Raw genomic sequence first — 17,425 nt, 5'->3', positions numbered from 1 at the left:
TTTTCACTGAGACCCAGTAATGGGAGTATTTTAAATTAAAAATTATAAATTTGGTCCACCCCTTTTATTGTAGCTCCTCTTCTGGGCTTCAGCGATATATTTATTTCTCCTTTCAGGAAATAAAAAAACAAAACAACTGACAGATTTTTAATCACTAATCACTGAACACTACATGAAATCTGCAACACCCGTCTCCCTCCATGTATGTAAAGACGCATCCTCTTTTATTCCATATGACATTCAGTATGTGCAATGTAATAATGTAGAGTACACTCAATGCATTTCATTATTATGCATAATGCATTATTTAATGAAAACAACTCTGTGTTAATGAATACTAATCTGAAAAAAATGAAACTGAGGCATTTCAACAAGATTGGTACTTCCTTATACGTTTCATTAATGGCTGAATGATCAGATGTGATTTTGCTCCAGTGGAGAGATTCCCTGAGCTGATGCAATGTTAATGCTCATTGCAACACCCATACACACACAGACAGATTCCCACACTATCTCCTCCAAATGGCTCTGCAAGCCAAAAGTGTCAAGAACAAAAATCATTTAATTATTTTCTCATTTACTCTATATCATGTCATATTTAAAAAAACATATCTAGTTATCTCTTTGGCAGGTCCTTGAGTCCTTACAGTGTTCAGCAAAACAAGAATTACAAAACCTCAACAGCATCAAATTAGTTCAGTTCTTCATATTTTCCATAATTCACATCTGAAGTGTTTCTCTGTTCTTCACTGTTCGTTCTTTTTGTGTGTGTGTGTGTGTGTGAGAGAGAGAGAGAGAGAGAGAGAGAGAGAGAGAACTGTGTGTTTTGCACAATCTTTAAGGTCAATTGCAATGAGAATCACATTCCCCAATCTCATGGTATTGTTTAACAGAGTGTATGGTAATGTAAAATTACTCAAAATAGCTGTCAGTGTTGTGGAAATTTGACTAATGCCTTTTGAGAAACTATTCCCTAACCCTACAGAATCAAACCTTTTTAGATATGTAGTGAAAATTATGTCAGATAAACCCAGATTTTAATGAATGCCTAATCTGTCAGACAGCCAGGCACAGCGTGGAAAGAGAGGAGAAATGCTACTTTGCCTTGGTGGCTGGTCAGAGCAACGTAGGCTGGTGTAGAAAGACAATAATGCTGTAGTTTCTCACTTCTGTCCTTATTTTGAACATGCTTAGGCTATTATATTTTCCCCATCAGACTAATAAAGTTAACATGTGGTTTGATAACCCTTGATTTGTACTTTATATTTGGCATGGAATGTTTTTTTTCAAAAAGAATTGACTTAAGCACCACATGATTGCCAATAATATATGGGTGGTGCTAAGCATCATGACAGGGTCAGGCCTCCTCAACCAACTGAGAACTGGCTGAGTATAGAGAAAGGGGCATTAAAGCAGTTATAATAAATTAGAATAACCATCAAAAACTGAAAAAATTACACTCCTCACAACAGAAATCCATAGCAAACTTTTCCTGACTTCATTAAAATCTTTGCACTGGATCTTTAAATTCTACTTTAAGGTAAACAATAATAACAAAACTTCAACAGCCTCACAGCAGTTTGGTTCTTCATATTTTCACATCTGAAATATCATAAATACACATTTGAAATATTCTGCTACTCTTTGCTACAGACAAACTGTTCTTGGTGTGTTTGTTTGTGTGTGTATGTGTGTGTTGTGACCCCCCAAAAATAAACTACTGTATGTCTACTTGCAACCCCCTGCTGCAGGTATAAAGTGCAGAATGGAAGCACCAAATGATATTTATTCTCTCTTTTCAGTCTTACTTGAGACTGAATACTTGAGAATTGGAATAAGCTTAGAGGCTGAAAATATCCATTAATTCACAAAGAAGGCATTTAACACAAAGACTAAAAACCATAATTATAAGCAACCTCCAAAAATCTTGCAACCCTCCCAGTTTTGAGCATCACTGCTGGAGTGCACATAGTGTCTGAATGTTGAATGTATATACTGTAAACCACACACATACTTCAGATCTACCTGTGTGAATTTGTATGTGTACATATTTGTGTTGTGTCTGTTTTCACTGTCTGTCGTCTGTGTGTTTGCATGTATGTTTCTGTGTATGCAGGCTTATGTTAAAGGAAAGATCCACCCTCAGTTATTCTTACACTGTGATACAGTATATCATCAATAAATCTGTGATGTTCATGCATTCAATGCATTCCAGGAGTTATCTTGTGATTAATTTTTTGGCGAACCCACTTTCACTCAACCTGCCTCGTCTACTTCAACTTCAGTTAGTGATTTCCTACATTTTGCAGAATGGCTTTTCCAGTTGAGCAAAAGTGAGAGCGAGAACACTGCCGTGATGTGCCGTGCCTGCTCTCTCAAATTACTAAAATGTTGTCGAAGAGGGCGTTGTATTTCACAAGCTACCGGGACAGATTTGCAAAGATGCGAGCTGTGCCTGCATTGCATTATGGTCTATTGAGACCGCTGTTGATCTGCTGCTTCTATGATGGATTTCTCCCTGTATGATTTTCCAATGTTGGTGAGTCTAGAAAGAAGCCCTTGCTCTTTGAATCTGAGGGACTGACACCACAATGTGGTGTTGACAGTAGGCTTGGGCGATATCCGAAATGTAACACTGTAATGCTGTCCCGTCAAAATATCGCAATACAATATTATTGCCAATGCCCAACAACTATCGCCAAGGTTTTTTTGTTTATTTTATTTCTTCTAAATTACATGAAATCTCTAGGCTATTATTATTAATAATAATTATAATAATAATAATAATAATAATAATAATAATAATGATTATTATTATTACTTATCATGATTTATAATGATTTATAATGATATTTGATACCGAGGAAATATTGCGGAAATATCACAATATTCGATACTTCAATAGTTTTTGTACTGATATATTATCGAATATCAAACTCCATTCTAGCTGCGCTGGAAATATCTCAATGTGACGTCATATTGTCTGTGTTTGGCCAGTTAGCTGCTGGAATAAGAAAAATACACCACCAAAAAACAAAATGGTCTCCAAAACAAAAGATAGCTCTTTTTCCAACAGTGTTTAAGTGTTTTAGGGTGAACTTTTCCTTTAAGTGTGTGCTGTGTCCTCTTTGCAGCCACAGAATGGGAAGGTCCCACAGCAGGGCTGAAGCCAGGGTCGCCACAGAATCTTCTCCCAAGTCATCTGGCTTGGAACAGCGTGTGTGTGCGTGTCGCCGTGTGTGTGAGTACCATCGGACACTTGTTTGTTTGTGATCGTGCTTCGATGCCTCTCCACAGCTACGGCGGTCTGTTCGAGGATTTCGGCGAATCGCGGCTCAGTATCAGGGGTCAGTGGGCGGGACTCCGAGGGGTCGTGGAGGAGGTCATAGAGCAGCGGGGGGTTGTGGTGCGTCACATGGTCTCCGTGACATAAGCAGACCTTGGTGTCATAGCAACCGCCGGCTCCCGGGGGAGAGAAGTTGGGAGTGAAGAAGTGCACCTTGAAGATGGAGTCACCTGGACGCACACACACACATACACACCAGTGAACACATGCCCACGTATACAGTATATACACACATACATAAAGGTAGAGCCCAGTAAAATCCATTTTATTTTTTTCCCCATTTTCATTTTTTTTCATTTTTGTTCTGGATTTGGGTTTTTACTTTATATATGTTTCATATATGTTCACGTGTTTTTCTATAGTCATTAAATATGTTTTCATTTAATTAATATATCTGTCTAGATAGGCAAAGAATATGTTTTTGTCTTGCAATATACTGTGCAATCAATATCAATTTAGAATTATAAGCACTTACAAAGCATTATTATTTGGCTGATAGTGATTAAAATTATTTTTTGCACTTTTATGTTGTCTTCTAGGCATCTAAAACCCATTGAAAAAGTAAAATAACCTTGTTGGACTGGAGACATAATTTGAGCAAATGATAGGCGAAAACATGTATTGAGTATTTCAAAGTCTTTGTATTTTGTCTAATCCTCAAAGATTTCAGAAGTCAGAGAGAGAAAGAGCGACGTTGAGCCTCATCTAAAGAGCAAGAGTTACATCATAATGCTGCGCCCACTCACTCACACACACACACATACAAATACATTCTCACTCTCTTTATACATTCTGTTCTGTAAGTTCTGTTTATTTTACTACAGAACTACTGAGTCATCACTGAAATACTGATGACTATTGATTGCCTTGTGAACCTCGCTCCCCCTGGTGTCTTCGTTTTCTCAAATGCTGACTGTGAAAAGCTAAGATTAAGGACATCAAGTCTGGGATTTCACGCCCTATTTTCTTTATTGATGTATCCTGTTCTTATCGAGATACTTTGAGTCAGTTTAGGCTGATCTCTCTTAAGGAACTTATGGTTTTTTAAAGACCACTTATGGTGGTCTTCCAGCCCCCTGGACACCATGCCAACTAATCTACAGGACCCAGATTGCTTTCTATTCTCAACAGCTCTCCGCTGTCCTTTGGTTGTGTCCCTGAATCCTTTAAGACTGCCTGTGTTCAGCCTCTTTTAAAAAAAAAAAACAGTATTGATCCTTCTGCTCTCACCAACTACGGGCCTATTTCAAAATTACCTTTACCCAAAACATATTTGAGAGATTTCAGTCTGGTTTCCGTCAGCGGCACGGCACTGAAACTGCCCTTCTCAAGGTTGTAAAAGATCTCCTGATGAATGCCGATGCAGGCGAGTGCTGTGTACTAACACACTGTGTTAGTGCTGCTTAACCTTAGTGCAGCATTTGATACTGTAGAGCATAGTAGCCTGATAGACATATTGAGGCAGTGGGTCCTTATTTCAGGGTCCACCCTAGACTGGTTCTCTTCGTATTTGGCCGTCAGGAAATTGTGTTTGTGGATGGGTTTGTCTCCTCACAGTCCTTGATCACATGTGGAGTGCCTCAGGACCCAATTCTTGGACCAATTATTTTTCCCCTGTATGGATGCTGTTTAAAGGATGTTAAGGACTGGATGTCTAATCTTTTTTCAATTCAATTTGGACAAAACTGAAGTCCTTGTTATCGGCCCTGTGCGTGTTTCCAGCCAAATTCGACCTGCCCTTGGTCCATCTTGAATTTCAGCGATACAAAGAGGATTATACATACTTTTATTTCATCTCACCGTGACTACTGCAACGCCCCGTTTACCAGCCTTATCAAAAAGAGGTAGAACAGGTTCAATGAGTTCAAAATGCTTCAGCAAGGCTCTTAACTGAAACTAAGACACGGGATCATATCTGAACAATTTTAGCGTCTCTTCACTGCTTGCCTGATCGTTTTAGAATCGATTTTCTGATTTTTTTGATTACCTTTGACAGTTATTAATTTTTATCCCTGTTTCCTATGGCTGGGTCTATTTCTTTTACCTAATTTTATTCTATTTTACTAATTTATTACTGTTTTACCTCATTGATCTTTCTGTTTTATTGATCTGTCCTTTGTCAGTCTTTTATCTTTGTTGGTAGTGAAGTACTTTGTAACTTTGTTTTGAAAAGTAAATAAATATACTTTATATTATAGTATATAAATATATAAATACTATATAAATAAAGATTATTTATTTGTTTCACATAAATTCCATGTTATTTGTCTGAATGTACAGTATAAATTCCACTTTAAAACCACAATATCATGAATACATCTGCCTTTTTTCAGCAGAATGGAAAACAAAGGATTTGTGTGTGTGTGTGTGTGTGTGTGTGTGTGTGTGTGTGTGTGTGTGTACTCACTCCCAGGTGGGTGCCAGCGTACTGCGTTCAGGTAGACGCCACAGTAGTGGAACATGAACTCATGCTCTGATCGCTCTGCTCTCCCCTCTAACAGCGGCATGAGGTTATAGCCATCTAACAGTCTGAGAGAAGGTAAAATAAAGAGAGGGCAACAGGGAAAGAGAGGATATGATGCGATAAAAAAATATGTTTCAAGATCAAGGTAAAGAGAGAGCATGAACGCAACAGTACAGACAGACAGAGAGAGAGAGAGAGAGAGAGAGAGAGAAAGAGCGAAAGAGACTTGGCCTTTGATGTTCTTTAATGAAACATCTCACAACAAAACAGAGGAACAAATAACTAAAATCACATTAAAAGCTCATCGACTCCCACATCCACACACACACACATCCACACACACACACATCCACACACACCAGAGTGTGCTAACTCGAAAGCTAACTCTAAAAGAATTTCAATAGTATGGGTTTCAGGGGAGAGTTTTAGTGTCCCATCTTCTATAGTAAATGCTGTTTCAGAGGCTTTTCCACCCTTCTCAGAATACAATTCTGAGGAAAAACTGACACACACACACACACACACACACACACACACACACACACACACACACACACACACCAGCATATACTAGTATCTGTAGCGCTGGCAGCCCACAAGCACAATCAACATTTAAATCCAAAAGTCAAACACTCTTCTCCCACTGTACATATTTCATTCTGCAGCCTCCAAACATTCATAAATGTGCACCATTTTGCAAGAGAAAGAGAGAGAAAGAGAGAGAGAGAGAGAGAGAGAGAGAGAGAGAGAGAGAGAAGGCCTCTTTACCTGTCTGGCTGTGTGTCCTGGGCCAAATATTTGAGTGTAGGGTACAGGTCCATGAGGCTGGTGGGCTCGTCCACCACCCTCCCAGCTGGCAGTCTGCCAGGCCAGCGGAAAATACCGGGCACTCTGATCCCCCCCTCCCACCCCCCCATAGCCTTCCCACCTACAGGGGAGAGGAGAAGTGACGCATCGTGAATATCTCCATTCCCAGCAGTTAATTGCATTGAAAAATGTAGATGTACAGACCAAAAAAGACACACATTTCATCAAAGATATTATGGTTATCAATATCAAACTGTCAAAGAAAAGTACAATAATAGTTTCCAGCATTAATACAACGGCTTAAATTATCTATATCCTTTAGCTTTCCCACCCTGAGATTAAAGTTTTTTTCATTTTGCACAGTCCTCTTTAATCTGTTTTTTTGGCCGACATGGGGAAAATCTTAGAGTCATTAAATAGTGCTGAAAAACCCAAACTTTTTATTATGTTTTAATGCAAGCATTATTACTTAGAGGAGGGGAGGGGAGGGGAGTGAAAACAAAAGAGAGATGAAATTGCTTGGCAGATATTTGTATTTAAATCGTTCTCAAGACAATCGGGTCCTTCTAAGTTTGCAAGCGTGTCTTTTCATTTGAATACATTAGCGGTCCTTTGCTGTGAATGTAAATAATGTAAATGCTGCCTTGCCAACTGTGTTTATAGATTATCCATCAAGTTTTGAGACTTGAAATGTTTCTGAAGCATCTAGGTGCCTTTGCTGTGACTGTGGACGACTGTAGCAGCAACCTGTGACATCATCTACCTTTGTAGATGCCGTTCCAGCCTCCCTTCTGGCCGCGGGCGTCAGCATCCTCTATGTGTCCACCGTGGTCCGATGTAAAGTACATCAGAGTGTTACTGGCCAGGCCGAGGGAATCCACCGTCTCTGTCACTTTACCTAGAAACACAACGCACAAATATAGCAACATACTGTAGATGGTGAAGCACATTAGGTGACACATTATGTGGGATACCTTATGAAGTGTTGCTCATAAGGTATCATAAGAACATTATAAACACATTTTAAGTGGATTGGAATCAATACACTCAGTACATGACATGATAGGCCTATTATATAATATACACATTGTACAAAAAAGCCCAGTAGGTTGTGGGGAAACTGTATAAATAACAACTAATAACAGTCTAATAACAGTCATACTAGATTTTACATGCTACATCATGCATTACAACGCATGCCATAATACAGTATAATGTTCATTTATGTGATTATTACATAAGAATAGGGCATATATACTTATAACATGGTTACAATGCATTCATAATTCATCTCTGCTTAGAATATGTAACAAATACTCACTGAACAAAGTATTGCTGTCTAGAAAAGAGATGAATTGTAATGCAAAATGCAATTGTCCAACATTATCGGCAGATTTTTGTCTCAAGGTTTTAACTCAATACAAATATGAAAATACTTGGTATGTACTGTGCAGTGTATCTTGTGCAAATTCACAGCCTTGCAAAATGCAAATTGAAACGCAGGACAGAATTTTCAATTCCTTGAGGTCCTCATACAATGCTCCCATACAAACAGGGCTTATTAACACATTCCTCCTCACAGCCCTCCCTCACCTATGATCCAGTCCACTTCTTCCATGTTGTCACCATAGCGACCATGGCGACTTCTGCCTGCGAAGGCGGGGGTTGTGAAGAGTGGTGTGTGGATGTGAGCCAATGAGAGGAAGAGGAGGAATGGACGATCAGCATTCCTAAAGAGAGGAGAGGAGAGGAGAGGAGAGGAGAGGAGAGGAGAGGAGAGGAGAGGGGAGGAGAGGAGAGGGGAGGAGAGGAGAGGAGAGGAGTGGAGAGGAGAAGAGTGAAGAGAAGAGGAGAGGAGAGGAGAGGAGAGGAGAGGAGACGGGAGGAGAGGAGAGGAGAGGAGTGAAGAGGAGAGGAGAGGAGAGGGGAGGAGAGGAGAGGAGTGGAGAGGAGTGAAGAGGAGAGGAGAGGAGTGAAGAGGAGAGGAGAGGAGAGGAGAGGAGAGGAGTGAAGAGGAGAGGAGAGGAGAGGAGAGGGGAGGAGAGGAGTGGAGAGGAGAAGAGTGAAGAGAAGAGGAGAGGAGAGGAGTGAAGAGGAGAGGAGAGGAGAGGAGAGGAGAGGGGAGAAGAGGAGAGGAGAGGGGAGGAGACGAGAGGAGACGAGTGAAGAGGAGAGGAGAGGAGAGGAGAGGAGAGGAGAGGAGTGAAGAGGAGAGGAGAGGGGAGGAGAGGAGTGGAGAGGAGAAGAGTGAAGAGAAGAGGAGAGGAGAGGAGAGGAGAGGGGAGAAGAGGAGAGGAGAGGGGAGGAGACGAGAGGAGACGAGTGAAGAGGAGAGGAGAGGAGAGGAGAGGAGAGGAGTGAAGAGGAGAGGAGAGGGGAGGAGAGGAGTGGAGAGGAGTGAAGAGAAGAGGAGAGGAGAGGAGTGAAGAGGAGAGGAGAGGAGAGGAGAGGGGAGGAGAGGAGAGGAGTGAAGAGGAGAGGGGAGGAGAGGAGTGAAGAGGAGAGGAGAGGAGAGGAGAGGGGAGGAGAGGAGAAGAGTGAAGAGAAGAGGAGAGGAGGAGAGGAGAGGAGTGAAGAGGAGAGGAGAGGAGAGGAGAGGAGAGGGGAGAAGAGGAGAGGAGACGGGAGGAGACGAGAGGAGACGAGTGAAGAGGAGAGGAGAGGAGAGGAGAGGAGAGGGGAGAAGAGGAGAGGAGACGGGAGGAGACGAGAGGAGACGAGTGAAGAGGAGAGGAGAGGAGAGGAGAGGAGTGAAGAGGAGAGGAGAGGAGAGGGGAGGAGAGGAGTGGAGAGGAGTGAAGAGGAGAGGAGAGGGGAGGAGAGGAGTGGAGAGGAGTGAAGAGGAGAGGAGAGGAGAGGAGAGGGGAGGAGAGGAGTGGAGAGGAGTGAAGAGGAGAGGAGAGGAGTGAAGAGGAGAGGAGAGGAGAGAGGAGAGGAGTGAAGAGGAGAGGGGAGGAGAGGAGAGGAGAGAGGAGAGGAGTGAAGAGGAGAGGGGAGGAGAGGAGAGGAGTGAAGAGGAGAGGAGAGGAGAGGGGAGGAGAGGAGAGGAGCTTGGATGCCAGCCAATGACAGGAAGAGGTAAAGTGGAAGGCATCTCATCAGCCATGCCTGGTATTTTAAACATTAACCATGTGGGTTGTTTTTGAAAAACCATTAGCATTGCAAATTAGAATGAGAGTCTATGAGAATTATACTGGATATGACGTTAACTTCACCTCCCATCCTCCAGGGATCATTCCATGGTGAGTTTTAGTTCCATTTTTCCACATGGTTATTATTTTGCAATGAAACTGTTCAAATAAAGAATGGAAAAGAATTGCAATAACAAATGACTCGTGTATGTCAAAAACTATAGTGCATTTTTTTGACCATGGAAAAAGGAAATTACCCAGGCAACGGTGACAGTATGTGTTTAAAGAAGAATACCACTCCATTTAAGAATTTGCATGTGCTGTCTCAGGCAGAAAGCCCAATCAATTACAACGCACATCTGCGATGTCAAGAAGTTGTAAAATTTGGAGCTGCTCAACAGAAAATGCATTTGGAAAGATGGCAAAGGTGAGGACACCTTGGGAGATTTTTGATGATAAGGCTACATTTTTTGTTTCACTGACTTGATAACAATACTACACAACAAAGATTATTCAAATATATAAGAGTCAACAAACAATATGAGTCCACTAAATCTGTCTCCCATTCATTGTTCATTGTCAGTTATTTTGATTGCGCATCCTACCTCTTTATAAAGCTTTGCGCCTCTCCCAGCAACCTCTGGGGCAGCGTCTCCACTGTCATTGGCTGTTCAATCACTTCCTGGTTCCTCATGATGATGCAGTTCCAGGTCACCAAGAATTCAAAGGGCACAAACCACACAGCAAATGCTAGGAGATTGACACAGATCAGTGCTGCCAGGAGCCGCAGGCTCACTTCGAGAAGGCCACACACATGGACACACACCTGAAAATCCCACAACACATACACACACACACACACACACACACACACAGTGGGGTTAGAAAGAAATAACACACACAGCAACAGAATACACAACCACATACAACCAGCCTCTGATGTGTGTCTGCTATAGGTGTATATACACAAAACCACTCTTACCAGTGTGGCAAGTCCTAGTCCAAGTATCAGTGACAGATTTTGGAGTGTGTTCTGGAGGTCTGCCAGGACGTCCCTCCCCTCCCCAGGCACGCAGTCGTTGAACAGGGTGAAGGGCAGGCCGTAGAAGTAGCTGAAGCCATGCTGGTTAGGGTGGTGACAGTGGTCGCCTCTGCGCTCACAGTTCACACCCAAGTGCCACTTACCTGCAGAGACAGAGAGAGAGACAGACAGACAGACAGACAGAGAGACAGACAGACAGACAGACAGACAGAGAGACAGACAGACAGACAGACAGACAGACAGACAGACAGAGAGACAGACAGACAGACAGACAGACAGACAGACAGACAGACAGACAGACAGACAGAGAGACAGACAGACAGACAGACAGACAGACAGACAGACAGACAGACAGAGAGACAGACAGACAGACAGACAGAGAGACAGACAGACAGACAGAGAGACAGACAGACAGACAGACAGACAGACAGAGAGAGAGAGACGGAGACAGGAAAGTGAACATAGGAGAGATAGGAATGTAGATAGACACAGATCTGCCTTGACATCTGCCTTGCGCTTTGTTTGCACTTTTCGTAATTCTTTCACTTCAACATCCTGTATCCACGTTTACACTCTACTCCCTCTCACCTGCAGGGCACCAAACCTTTGTAACTGCTGCCATTGTGGTTTCTATGTGCTGCTGTATGCTGTTAGTAAGATCTGGGAGGTTAGCAAATATATATATATATTCAAATACATACTAATCATTCAAATTAGTGAATAGAATATTCAAATAATGAATGGAATAGAGGGGAAAGTGAGAGTGCTTGTGTTCAGCAGACAAGCCTGAACTATATGGAGAATCCTAGCATGCCAACACATAGGAAATAGCTACAGGGAGACAAAAGAACACATACATCTTCCTGACTGTCTCAGCAGAAGAGCTAGCTAGAAAGAGTCAAAAACTTCTCCTTAGTGGGACAAAGCATGACAGGTACGCTATTTTGGAAGATCCTCCAAGATGTATAAGAGGGAGAACTCAGATGGCAAAGATTCCACCTAATTGTTGTAATATTTATTTATGCAAAATAGACTGGGCGACTGGACGAATGGGTGTCCTTGACTGTCTTGCATATAGTCTAGTTTGGATTTATCCCCAAAATCCTACACTCTTAAATTGTAATTGTGTTTACGTACTTTGCTGCACCTCAAATTGCCTCACTGAGTGCAATAAAGTTTTCTAATCTTATCTAAACCCAAACACAGGCAGAAAGCCAGGACAAGACATAGACAGACCTACACACTGATACTGTATAAACATGTACAAAAGGTGGAACAGAGCTCTGTGTGAACATGCCTGTGTCTTCCTGTGCAGCTACACCAAGAAAGCCCAACCATCGTCTTACCCACGAGGCCGGTGGTGTATCCTTGCTGCTGCAGCCTCTTAGCGAAGGTGGTCTCACTGGGGGGAAGCCCCCCCGACCCGCCCAGGAACAGCAGCACCTGCACATGGCCCGTACTGCCCAGCCCTGGCACACACACACACACACACACACACACACATGCAATTGAGAGACAGACAATGGCCTATGCATGCCTGAGTGTGTGTGTATGTGTGTTTGTGACTCACTGTGTAAAGCACATTTTATAGTTGAACGTATTGCACGAAATTAACGTGGTGGTGCTTACATTAAAGTTTTTATACTTCTGTGTTGATGTGCCCGCAGCATGATGCTGAAATCCCAAACACTGGGTGGCAGTGTTAAAAAAAAAAAAATCACATTGCACCAAAACTAAGCAGATGTGATGACAATCACCGGTAAAAACAAAGATGGACGCAACTATAGCAATGCAGCTGGAGGAATGGGATGTGAGTAGTTGGAGCTTGAAGAGTTGGACGCCGTCACGATCGCCCCTATGATCAACCAATTAGAGTGTGCGACTCTGCGTAGACTCGACGTGAAGTTGAGATTCTTCGTCAGGTACGCAACACCTATGCAGAGACCTCAATCCCCAATTTCAACCCCAAATACGCGTCAAATAGCGTCAGTTTACGTGCAGACGCTACTTTCATGAAAGTATAAAATGTGTAAGTGTGTGTGCTACCTGAGCGCAGTGCGTAGCGTCCCGTCATGAAAGCGGCCCGACTCGGGGTGCAGAGAGGAGCAGCCGCAATGTGCTGACTCAGCTTTACCCCTTCTGAAGCCAGTCTGTCTATGTTAGGAGTCCTGGAGGGACAGAGTAGATACATTAGATAGACAGAATGAATAGACAGAATAGATTCAACAGAGGCAGAGACAGTGTGAAGAGAGATATACACTTAAAGAGATGCAAATGAAGTTTACTAGCATCACATCAGAATGAGATAGAGATTAGAGATATGGGACAGAGGTGATGCAGTAAACAGAAAGGGATGATGGAGAAGGTGATGGCAATAATGAAAACAGAGAGAGAGAGAGAGAGAGAGAGAGACAGAGACAGAGAGACAGAGACAGAGACAGAGAATGCTTTTCAGACTGTACAGGTAAGATAACCACACACACATTTGGTTGCTAGGGGTTACCTGATGGTATCATTACCGTAGCAACCCACATCGCCGATGCCCATGTCGTCCACCATCATCAGAACGAAGTTGGGCATCCTGTCCCCCTCTGCTCCCGTGACATCACTTCCTGCTGTCAGGAGCAGGGAGAGGAGAAGAGGGGCCAGTGGGAGGGGCCTAAAGGTGAAAGTTCAAAAGTGATTTGGTGACTTAATTTTACTAAAATGACAAAAAAATATAACACCAAATACTGTCCTTGCATTTTCAAATCTGTCTATGTATATAAGTACACATTGCTTGCTAGAGGTTACCTGATGATACCATCAGGTAACCCCTAGCAACCAAATGTGTGTACACCCCACAGTTACGAATACATAGGGTCTAATGTAACGCTCCCTTGTGCCATAATCTAGTGTAAGCAGCTACACAACATATCAAAGGGTTGTTTTTTTTAACCATCTTAATTGCCATATTCCACAGAGTGTAATTAGGGGATTTGTTTTTTTCATAACACTAGAGGGGTGCATTGACTTCCTTCACTTCAACAGGAGTAAACACACAGATACATGACAGTCTGGCCCTCCTGCTGCCCACTGTGATGTCCAGCATCCAAGAAACAACGCTGCTATAACCATTCTCAACACTGATAGCTTTATATACTGCATCTTCATGATAATAGATCCCAAAACACTCCCAGACCACAAAAAACACACAACTCGTTTGCTAAACACAAACAGTTTTCTGCAGGCCTCAGGCTCTATTTTATTTCCTGTGAAATCATGAGCAGTAATACATCTTTGGCTGCTGTGGCAAGACAAGGCCTATGTTGTGAAAGAGGCTTAGTCAATGCTAAAGTATAAATGATTTTGTGTCAAAATTATTTTTTCTGCAGTTCAGTAGTCACTGACGTATCGATTACCAGGAAAGAGATCCTTCACTGTGGGAGAGTCTCTCAGGCTGGTAGACTTCTCACACATAGGCTACTCTGACCAGATGATATTTTGCCACTGCTCAGCAGACCTCTGCCTGTGTTTTTTGCACAACTTTACTGAATATATTTAGGTGCATTTCTGTCCACAGTTGCCCCTAGTTGATGATGTCTTTCCCTCAACATCAGCTTTGCTCCTGCCAAACATGCATCTCTCAAGTCACTGATCTCTTCTTTGAGCAGTGGCAGCCAAAATAATGGACAACTGGCTCTGACCCCATTTATATATGACCCTAAGCATGATGGGATGCTAACTGGCTAATTACTTTTAAGCACCACAGTTTATACCTGGTATCCCTCATTTCCTCAGTATTTCCTCTACTTTGTCAGTTCCTGTCTTTTACCACGAGGAATACCAGAGAAGTGGGTGATGATTTCCTTTAAACTTTGCACTGTACGTGCAGTAAGGCCTACAGTAGATATTTTACTGATCGTGGCAGATGGCAGCGTTTTACAAGGGAATATTTAACTGTTACAAAGTGTCCAAGATAATGAGCACAAATCGAGGTCAATATGTTATTGTTGGCCTATAAATCATTCTTTGGTCTTGCCGACAGATATCTCACATTGCTCATTTGAGCACAGCACAATATTAACTTCACAACATGAACTTCTTTTCCACATAGCAAGAAATAATGCAAAATTCACACGTAGAAAATGTTTCCTGTGCAAACTGGTGCGACAGTGCAAACAAAATACCTCATGTTTCACGCTGTGAAGTTTATGCAGAAATAAAGGGTTTGCATTAGTTTACAAGCTAGCAAACTGGCAAAGTTAGCAAAGTCAGCAGCAAAAACCAAATCAGACACATCGTTCATTTTTATAGTTTCAGGTAAATTCATTCAGTTGGTTTTAGAATAATTCATTCGGAAGAACTGTCAAGTCGTTATAAAATAATAAAAACTGGCCAGATGGACTCACCTCATAACGGAACAATACAGCGATTCATAAAGTAAAATCTCACACTTTCCCACTCCACAGACGTCATTGGCCACACCCACTTCCTCTACCGTACTGACTGACTTATTAGCGCACACACCCACGTGCCGTAATGTCTAGAGTAAATGCGCCAGGTAAAATTTTACATGTTAAAACTTCTGCTCACTGGGTGTCTAAACCAAGGATTGGTTCTCTTGATTCTTGGTTGTCATCCTTTTTCTTAGTTTCCTGCTTTTGAGGGATTGGAGTTTTAGAAGAAGATGTTAAGATATGTAGGGGAGAGCGGGGTAAGTTGTCACGTTGTTAAGTTGTCTCAGTGGCTTTATTTCTGAAGCTAAATATTTTGGAGCCAAAAGTCCAATTACAAAAATGTTTATCTTCTTAATAAGAGAATACCTATATTGATTACAGCAGTCTAAGTCAAAACACTCTAACATAAAAGCAATTTGTATACCTGAAAGTAAATAATGAAAATCTTAGTGATTTTCTTCTCATTTTTTTCTTTTTAAGGAATCAAAATAATTACACATTGTGACACATAAAAGCAAGGGTCAGCTATAACCTGATAATACATTTGAATGGTTTAGTGAAGCTCTGTGCTCAGGGAAGGGACCTTTGTGGGGCATGTTGTCACATTGATTTTGGGGCATGTTGTCACATTGATTTCAGGGCATGTTGTCATAACTATCCAAATCCTTTTTTTTTTTTTTAAATAGCTTTACATTCATTCTTTTCTGAATAAATAAGCCTCACATACAGTCACAGAGGCAGATTACTATTATTACTGTTTTCTTCAAGTGACTAAGAAGCCATTTTACATAATAAAACATCAATTAAAAATGTGTATATATTACATTTACATTAATATATCATACTGTTATGATTCAATAATTGTATCAGAATGTATGTTTGTCTGAACATCCCAGGATAGGATGATAGGGATGAGTTATTTTAGCTGGTGTGTGGTGGGTGTCGATTTCTGAGATGAAGCATGTTGTTTTCAATACAAGAGTATGCTTTTCATGTTATTATTGTACATACACTTCAGAGGAAATGGAATTGTGTGCACAAACACAGCACACTTGTCTATGTGACAACGTGCCCCGTCATGTGTGACAACATGTTGTCACACATGATGGGGTATTGTCAAGAGGTATTTCATCTGTAATAACTTTTTCTTCCAGTAAATTATTCAAAATGTAAAAATGCCAGTTTTTTAGACAAGACCTTAATCTAGCTAGAAATATATATATCATATCTCAGTAGTAAGGCACTACTGAGAAATACACCAATGAGTAAAAAGTGTGACAACATGCCCATGCTCTCTCCTATATATTGCCATAGGGACTTTTTACACTGTAAATGTACACTGTTTGCATGCATATTTCATGCATATTAAAAAAAAATCAACATCAAATTTGAAATGTTCTTGGGTTCAGTCCAACACAGATGAATCAGCGACCGACACAGCTGAGTTAGTTTCGGTTATGAAAGATAATTAGGTTTAATTAACTTGGAATCAAAACAAAGTCATCGATGAGTCATTATCAGTTGATCTTACCAGTGGCTGCTTGCAATGCTGAGTTTAATTAGTATTTTTATGGCTTGTGTAGGTGGAATGAATGTGACTCTTATAGGCTAGTGCATGTGTTTAGGTATGCAATGAATGTGTGTGTTTGTGTTTGTGTGTGTGTGTGTGTGTGTGTGTGTTTGGTGAGAAGACCTTTAAAGCAGATTCCCACATATTACTTCTGAGGGCCCCAGGCTTGTCTTTATAGACCTGTCACTATCAATCACTCACAAACTCCAGACTGTGTGTGTGTGTGTATGTGTGCTTTCACTGTTACAAATACCTGACATATCAAACATTTCAGTTCATGTCTTATGATGGATTAGTCATAGCTGTTTGTGTTTATTCTCCCTGAGCTTTAAGGAACTTTCAAACACGTTGCCAGAAAGCACAGACTGAAACACAGGACACACAGGCACGCACACACACACACCTGTTTAGCGTTCACACTATATTTTACACACTAAAAATATCAGTATCAGAAACATCACTCTTGCACATCAGTGGAACATAAAGCACTGACTAATGGAGCTACTGGTTGTCATGGTGACAGACACATTTTTGCTAACATTAGAAAACGTTAACGCAGCTAATTCCATGTGTTATATTAATAAGAAAATATTAATCAGACAGACAGACAGCATGGAGACTGGACA

The 17,425-nt window shown here is 41.5% G+C and overlaps 1 protein-coding gene across 1 annotated transcript; it reads right to left on the bottom strand.

Moving 5' to 3' along the window:
• Positions 1–2,902: 2,902 nt before the first annotated feature.
• Positions 2,903–15,186, bottom strand: arsh (arylsulfatase H). Its single transcript, XM_078285922.1, has 11 exons — positions 15,182–15,186; positions 13,294–13,449; positions 12,837–12,958; positions 12,137–12,259; positions 10,731–10,933; positions 10,354–10,574; positions 8,211–8,347; positions 7,381–7,515; positions 6,579–6,738; positions 5,754–5,875; positions 2,903–3,516 (listed from the first exon to the last, which is right to left on the bottom strand). The coding sequence occupies exons 1-11, from the start codon at positions 15,184–15,186 to the stop codon at positions 3,107–3,109; spliced, it is 1,794 nt and encodes a 597-aa protein (XP_078142048.1). The 3' UTR covers positions 2,903–3,106.
• Between the last annotated feature and the right edge of the window lie 2,239 nt (positions 15,187–17,425).

The sequence above is a fragment of the Centroberyx gerrardi genome, chromosome 10, assembly GCF_048128805.1.
Source record: "Centroberyx gerrardi isolate f3 chromosome 10, fCenGer3.hap1.cur.20231027, whole genome shotgun sequence".
NCBI classification, from domain to species: Eukaryota; Metazoa; Chordata; class Actinopteri; order Beryciformes; family Berycidae; genus Centroberyx; species Centroberyx gerrardi.
This window is presented reverse-complemented; position numbering and strand designations above follow the sequence as displayed.

Bases quoted from the DNA above. Each gene is read 5' to 3' on its own strand.
- arsh (XM_078285922.1), bottom strand. The intron at 12,959-13,293 runs GTAACCCCTAGC...CTGTCCCTCCAG, and splicing joins TACGGTAATGATACCATCAG to GACTCCTAACATAGACAGAC. The intron at 5,876-6,578 runs GTAAAGAGGCCT...ACCTTCTCTCAG, and splicing joins CAGGACACACAGCCAGACAG to ACTGTTAGATGGCTATAACC.